The following is an 8,221-nucleotide window of genomic DNA, read 5'->3' as shown; positions in this document are numbered from 1 at the left end:
TTTATAGATATATGACTTGGAAAACCCTACTTCTATTTAAATCCAACATTACGGACGTTGTACTAAAACAAACGTATTTTAGGGAGGGTAATTGAAATTGTTTTAACGTATTGCTACTATCATTATATTCTGCAGGAACTTTTCTTTGATGTTTGTCATTGATACAACTTATAGGACATATGTCTTTAAAACCCCTACTTCTGGTAATATCCAATATGGCGGACATAGAAATATCAACTTTTAACTTCAATATTCAACTTTTTTTCAAAATGTATAAAAGTCGTTTTTTTATGCCGGTATCTTCAAACTCCTAATTCACTATTATGTTGTAAATGTGTAAATACAAAGTTGTCCGGTAAAATTACGATATGGCGTAAATTTCAGAGATGAGTCCTCAATCTGTATCCTCGATGTCGAGCTTTGAATATATAGATTAAACAAAATAAGGTCCCTAAAGTACAAAAACATGATTAGAATCACTAACAACATGTGTATTCACAACCACCACCACAAGCACATAACGCAGTGCACGGGAGAACTGATTTTCCAACGACTGTGGCATCCTTTCTTACATCCATAATGTACACGCTCCTGACAAGATGAAGAGGCCTCAAAGAGAGTTGTCCAAAAGGTTTCCTTTGTATCATATTTGTCCCATCGCCATTCATAAGCGTCTGAACTAATTAGTATAGGAACCAATTCCAAGCTTGTTACTTAATTACACCCGCCATGCATTTTGCAGGTTTAACAGGCTGGAAAAGATTAGACCAGGTCGTGGGAATGGCCTCAATTATATGTTTTCTTACTTCGTTAACCCAATCTGACAAGTTTGTCCGATCTTACAGTTACAACACGTAACGTTCTATCAAGGACATTATCAAATCCATATCTGGTGATCTTGGCTGATTATTCATCATTCAAGATGCTGAAGTCACATCTTCAAATGCCATACATGTCACCAACGCAGTCTTTTTACCTTTTCCAGCAAACGTGTAATCGCTTCACGCCTGCAGCATTTGAAAGGTCATGGATAGATATATATCTAAAGCTTTTCCGACTCCAAAAGCAAGCAAAATTTCGTCTGTCCCCATGTCACGGAATAGCGAAACAGCAACATCAGTATCGACTGTTTGAATCATGACTCATTTAAGTCCGTGTTCACTGCATCAAACACATGCATCATGATTCTAGTGTCAGCCTCTTCATGTTTTTTTAGGGAGGGCAAAAAGCTTTGGATAAATATTTATCCATGACCTTTCAAATGCACAAGGCAATGAGTGATCACACACACTTCCTGTGATCCATGCCTTTACTGGTTGTGATACGGTTCTCCGTAAAAACAAGACTGCGTGGGAGACATTGAAGGCATTTGAAGATGTGACTTCAACATTAGGAATGATGATGGATCAGCCTAAATCACCGTGGTTTTACTGTACGATCGCACAAACATATCAGATGGGGTGAACGGAGCAAGAAAATAACTATTTTCGCAAAAGGAAAGGCTAACTTAGGCTATTCACTCATCTTGCTCTAGTCTTTTCCAGTATGTAAAACGTGCAATATACTATGTTTAGGGGGACGAGCCAGAAATTGACTCTAATGCTACCCAGTCCAGGTGCTACAGGATGGCGAAGGAACAAAGAGGATGCATGGAACCCCTTTTAATAAAAAAAAATTCTGAGGCCTCATTATCTTGTTTTTAACTGGAAGTTTTAACTTTGTAAACATAAAAGAGAATTAGTGGTTTTGAGGATAATTTAAAGCCAAAAATTAAATGACCAGCACAAAAGAACGTTTTTGTTTAACATGATATTAAAATAAAAAAATTGATATATCTATATCCGTCATATTAGATTTTACCGGAAGTAGGGGTTTAAAGATGTATGTCCTATAAATTGTATCCATAAGAAGCTCAAAAGAAAGGTTCCTCTACATTATAATGATATTAGCAAAACGTTAAAATTCATTTCAATTACCCTCCTTAAAAAATAAGCTTATTTTAGTACAATGTCCGCCATATTGGATTTTACCGGTTGTAGGGTTTTTGGAGAAATCTAATTTTTATAATATATATTAAAAATTAGTACACAACAAAGGTTTGTACCAAATATTATGATAGAAGTATGATAATAACACCTTTTCATATACTAGCCTTCGATATTTGGCTGGTTTTAGTATGATGTTCGCCATTTTGGATTTAACCGGGAGTGAGACATTATTTTCCAATGCCTCCCAATCTGAATTAAAAGAGTAATAGTTCAACAAGGTCTATGCCAAATTTTATGCTTGTAGCAGGATGTGCACAATTCGTCTATTCTTTGTTTCCATTCTCAATTCTATTACATCAAAGAAAATGAAAATTCAAGAAGACAATATAAATGATAAGACACGACTTAAAGTCTGCATGTTTTTCATTTCGCCAAATAAATACAGTATCATTGAACATAATTTCACCTTTTCATGCTGGCCTCTGGCTCAACACTTGTGCAATTATCAAATTGTCATTCCCTTAAAGTTTTAAGTTTTATTGCATTATGTGCATAGCCGAATGTGTACGTGTATACATATGACAATTCAAAGTTTCAAGTTTTATTACAAATGTGCACGGGTGAATGTCTACGTATCTATATATGACACGAATTTCATCATCGTCCGACTCCAGATATAAAATTGAGAATGGAAATGGGGAATGTGCCAAAGAGACAACAACCCGACCATAGAAAAAAACAACAGCAGAAGGTCACCAACAGGTCTTCAATGTAGCGAGAAATTCCCGCACCCGGAGGCGTCCTTCAACTGGCCCCTAAACAAATATATACTAGTTCAGAGATAATGAACGCCATACTAATTTCCAAATTGTACACAAGAAACTAAAATTAAAATAATACAAGACTAACAAAGGCCAGAGGCTCCTGACTTCGGACAGGCGCAAAAATGCAGCGGGATTAAACATGTTTGTGAGATCTCAACCCTCCCCCTATACCTCTAGCCAATGTAGAAAAGTAAACGCATAACAATACGCACATTAAAATTCAGTTCAAGAGAAGTCCGAGTCTGATGTCAGAAGATGTAACCAAAGTAAATAAACAAATGACAATAATACATAAATAACAACAGACTACTAGCAGTTAACTGACATGCCAGCTCCAGACTTCAATTAAACTGACTGAAAGATTATGATTTCATCATATGAACATCAGGCACAATTCTTCCCGTTAGTGGTTTAGTATCATACCATCATAACATATATGAGAAGAACATAACCCGTGTCATGCCAACAACTGGTTTTTGAATAAACGTGTTTAGTTCCGATGCAAAGACCCTATAAGTGAATCAATATTAACGCCAAAATATGCAATCTTTAATGACCTGACAACAGTATCGTAACTATATCCCTTCTTAATAAGTCTATTCAAAGGTTTTGTTAGTTTTTGAGGTGAATACTGACACATTTGTGCTTTATAAAGAATATTGAACGCTAGTTCACTAGATACACTAAGCGCTAGTTCACTAGATACACTGAGCGCTAGTTCACAAGAAACTAGTCCACACGAAGACCCGTGCACATTATTTTACTAATAAATACTGTGTGATAAGCGGTAAAACAGCCAATACTCATTTTCAAGTCATGTGGTTTGACTCTGCTTGATATCGAACCAACAACCTCCTGAACTCAAGCCAAATATTGGACAACCGCGGCCATTATGTAAAAACGAAGTGTAGCATACAATATTGTTTGGAATACCATTAAAATATATTATAAAACACGTTAATACATATATATACTTGTACCTGCTGGGAAGTATTAACATAACTTGATGATAACAAGTATCCGAAAAAAATATTGATTAATCTCAGGCAATGTGTGTTATTTGCCAAATTTTACTTGTAGCCATTACAAAGAGGTAACTGACACATTTTGGCCTAATGTTACGTGCACCATATATTGTCATGCATGCTATATTTTAACTGATTTTTAAAAAACAACTGGTTAAAACACTGTGTGAAAAGAAGTACATCAGAAGATAAAGTAGGATTGCCAATGCGACAACTACAAATATCTAGCATAGCCCATATGAATCGGATTAAATCATTTACACTTTAGGTAAATCGTCAATAATGAGCAAAATCCATACCGAATAGTCGGCTTTACAAGGCCACGACATGAACAAAATTGTGAATCACTACAAACGAAAAAAAAAAATGCTTGATTTATGTCAAAACGGCATTGTGACTGAAGGAAGAATGTTGCTATAAATTAACGATAATAGAAAACATGTATTTTACGATATTTGCTTTTGTCTTGTTATTCATGCAAACTAATATTTTCTTTGTTCTTGCACTTATCGGAAAGTATGATAAACTTAAATATTTTCTTTCAAAAAATATTTTGGGGCCCCAATTCTACAAGATTTTCAATGTTCGCTTACAAAACTATATCTCATTTGAATCAGCTACATAATCATATGATACAGACACATATTGTTGTTGTAATTTCATTTTGGGGATTTTGCCCCAAACTGAAAATGATCAAGATAGCTTGCTTCGTCATTGAATGCTGCTTTTCAAAAATATGTTATTTTATCATTTTGGGGCTTTTGCCCCAAAATATACAAGCTTGCCAATATAAAATCTATACACATTTCATTCAAGTATAAAGTGGAAAAAAGAAAATAAAATAGATTTTCTCTTTTTCAAATAGAAATCGTTATACGTTTCATAACAGTTGATTGAATCAGATTTAAGTAAGAGAACAGAACCGAAAAATTCCGCAATTTCTTCATTTGTTACGACGCATTACTCGAAAAAGCTAAACCTGACGCAACCTAAATTCAAACTTAATTTGTTTTTTGAGATAATTAGCATTGTGTAATAGTTTTATAACATTTGGTTGAAGCAGAGAATTGAAAAGAAAATGCAGCAACTTTTCCATTTGTACTGTTCAACGGCAAAGGTGACGCCCTAAAATGCATACTTGGTCTGTGGTTTGTGTTAATAAGCATTGTGTATCAGTTTCATAACATTTGGTTGAGGCAAACTAAACTTACAAAACAGAAACGAAAATTCAGCATTTTTTTCATTTGTATAGGAGCATAACTCTAGAACGGTAAACGTGACGCCACAAAAACTCCCACTTGATTTGTGTTTAGTGGTAATAAGCATTGTGTATAAGTTTAATATTATTTTGTCGAGCTAAACTAAAGTTAAAGAACGGAAACCAATTTTGGGACGTACGTGCAGACGGACAGACGTGCGTACAGAGTGACAACGGAAACCACTGAAATACAGGCTTTTGGATTGTTACACTACAGGAACATTTAAAAGTGTAGCAGTGTTAAATATTTTTGTAAGTCTCTGTAATCTTTTTTCAACAGTAGGCTACACAAGCATAACCTGAACATAAAAATATCTCAGAAACAATATGTTTGATAGGCTTAAAGAAACGAACACAGATTATAGAAGAGATGGTAATACTCAATAACATACAGTGACCGATGAAGGAATTGAAAATACTCCGGAAGTGAAGATACTCAGAAAATGATTTTTTTTTTTATCATGGCGGTAACACATCCTGCGATAAGCCACTCCCAATGATTTCACAAGACAATAACAATCAAAACTAAGGAGCAAACAAAGAATCGTACAACCAATTTACATCAACAGTTACAAATAATAATTAAGAAACAACACGAACTCCACTAAATACCGGATGTGACATTACAAAAAAATGTAGGTGCTCCGGAAAGGTAAGCATTCATAAACAAGGAAGATAGGACGGGGTTGAATATGTATTTGCATACTACATTATAATTCATAATCAATAATAAGTGTGTTACCCAATTTAAATTGACAATCTATGCAAAAAAGCAAGGGTTTAAATTTTTCGGGCGGCCCTCTAGAATTCACGCGGGAACTTACTCAATGAATTTTCGTTAAATGTGTAAGATTTCTTTATTTTTGGTTAAAGTGTAAAGAATCAATCGGTATGTAGTTATTTAAGGGGTAGATAACTCTCTGAATCCGTTATAAGTTCTTTATTTATCTAAACATGCTTTTCCCACTAAAAAAGAGGTATGTTTTCGATTATCAAAACTCAAAACAATGTCTAAAATTACTAAAATTTAGGTATTCCCCTACTTTCTTTCATTGGTGTTATTTTAAATAAAATGGTTTTGTCATCATGCAACAACACGTGCATGTATTTTGTGACTGTTCAAACAGAGTCAGAAAACATTGATTAAACGATGCATTTCTTTCTACTTTTGTATTAGCGTTTAACAAACCAGAACAAACGGCACATAACGTTTACGTAACTGGTTAAAAGGAAATGCACTCTTTGTTTAAAGAATATTAGTTTAATATTGACAAAAACGAATAACAGATAAATAAATATAGACCAAAAGATAGTCATTTGTAAAATCGAGAACAATTCAATGAACAAGAAATCAACATATACAAGGGTAGATAACTGAAAAAATAATTGAGTATTGTGTTTTATACATCGTTAATGTTATGTTAATATCACCTGAAAGAGTATTTGATATCATATTTATTAAAAAAAAATTGTAGGTATAGAAAATGATCAAACTATGACAAGTGCACCGACAACAGAATTACCAACGACGACAGAAACAACAGCCGTACCGACGGAGACAACAACACTGCCGACGACGACCGTTACAACAACAATGTCGACGACGTCTGAAACAAAAACAATGCCGACGACGACGATGCAAGCATCAACAAAAACACAGCACACGACAAAAAGTATGAATACACATGACAATGGAGGCAAACACAACCAAAATAACTTGAAAGCGAACATGGCCAACACAAGTAGTAACAACAGTTCATCGTCTAACACTGGATCAGGCGGACTTGGTGGTAAGGAGAATTCATCTTCTCAATCCAGCAGTTCGCATTCCGAGAGTCATAGCTCCTCCAGCTCGTCGACGAATAATAGCGGAAATTACGGTATTAAGAATGGTAATGGGAACAATGGAACAACAAGTCATACTGAGACACATACCAGCAGTTCACATACTGAAACCCATACTAACGATGGAAAACACACGGGTGGAAATGGGGGTAATGGAAACAACAGTACACAAACTGTAACTAATACCGACCAAAATGATAGTCAAACTAGTACTACTACTAATAACAATATCACCAATGCTCATAATGGCACTAAAGGAAATATCAATGGGTCTAATGGATGTACCACACATACGGAAACTCATACAAGTAATACACACACAGAAATACACACTGGTGGCGCAGGGGGTCATGGAGATAAAAAAATTTCAAGTTCAAGTAGCGCTAGCAGTATTTCAAGCAGAAGTCGTTCTTCTAGTAGCAGTTCAAATACTAATGACACGAATGGTCATGGTGGAAAGGGAGGAAACAATACTAGTTCACATACTAGTACACACTGAAACACACAGCAGTACTACTAACAACAGTCTGAATAACAATGGAAACAAGGGAAACAACTCTGGAAAGCAGACTTCTTCTAGAAATAATTCAAATAGTAGCAACAGTACAACGCAGACTAATGCCAATAGTTCCGATAGTAGGAACAATGTTTCGCAATCAAGAACGAACAATAGTGGAGCCAAAAATTCAAACTCCAATTCTGGCAGCCAGTGCAACAACAGTTCTGGCAAAAACAGTACAAACACAAACAAATACTGCGAATTCAGCAAACTCTTCTATCAATAATTCTACGGCAATAAATACAAATACCAGCAATACAGCAAATCAAATGTCAAATAACAACAAACAAACCGCACACAACGCAAATTTTAATTCAAATACTGGAAATCAAAATGCAGCTTCAAAGAATAGCACATCTAATCAACGTACCAACCAAGAATCAAATACAGCTAATAATAGTAACAATTTAAACAAACAATCATCGAGCAGTGCTCATGCGTCAACGTCAGCTGTAAAAATGCATACAACGAAACAAATGACTACACCAAAACCGACTACAACACAAAGGCAAACAACTACATCAAAACCGACAACGACCAAAAAGCCTACAACTACACAGAAGCCGACTACAACCCAAAAGCCCACAATTACACCAAAACCGACAACGACCAAAAAACGAACAACAACTTCAAACCATACCCCAAACTACGCATGCTCAAACAACACGCGTACGTGCTGGACCTACGCCACCTACAATGCCAGGAAGTACTGCTGGACAGAC

The 8,221-nt window shown here is 35.3% G+C and overlaps 1 protein-coding gene across 1 annotated transcript; it reads left to right on the top strand.

The window, feature by feature from the left end:
• Nucleotides 1-6,590: 6,590 nt before the first annotated feature.
• On the top strand, nucleotides 6,591-7,439 carry LOC139494502 (protein rtoA-like). The gene has a single exon (XM_071282661.1). It carries the CDS (start codon nucleotides 6,591-6,593, stop codon nucleotides 7,437-7,439), a length of 849 nt encoding a protein of 282 aa, XP_071138762.1.
• Nucleotides 7,440-8,221: the final 782 nt, after the last annotated feature.

The sequence above is a fragment of the Mytilus edulis genome, chromosome 11, assembly GCF_963676685.1.
Source record: "Mytilus edulis chromosome 11, xbMytEdul2.2, whole genome shotgun sequence".
NCBI lineage: Eukaryota > Metazoa > Mollusca > Bivalvia > Mytilida > Mytilidae > Mytilus > Mytilus edulis.
Note: the sequence above shows the minus strand (reverse complement) of the source record. Positions and strands in the feature narration are given on the sequence as shown.

Bases quoted from the DNA above. Each gene is read 5' to 3' on its own strand.
- LOC139494502 (XM_071282661.1), top strand. From the start codon at position 6,591: ATGACAAGTGCACCGACAACAGAATTACCAACGACGACAGAAACAACA.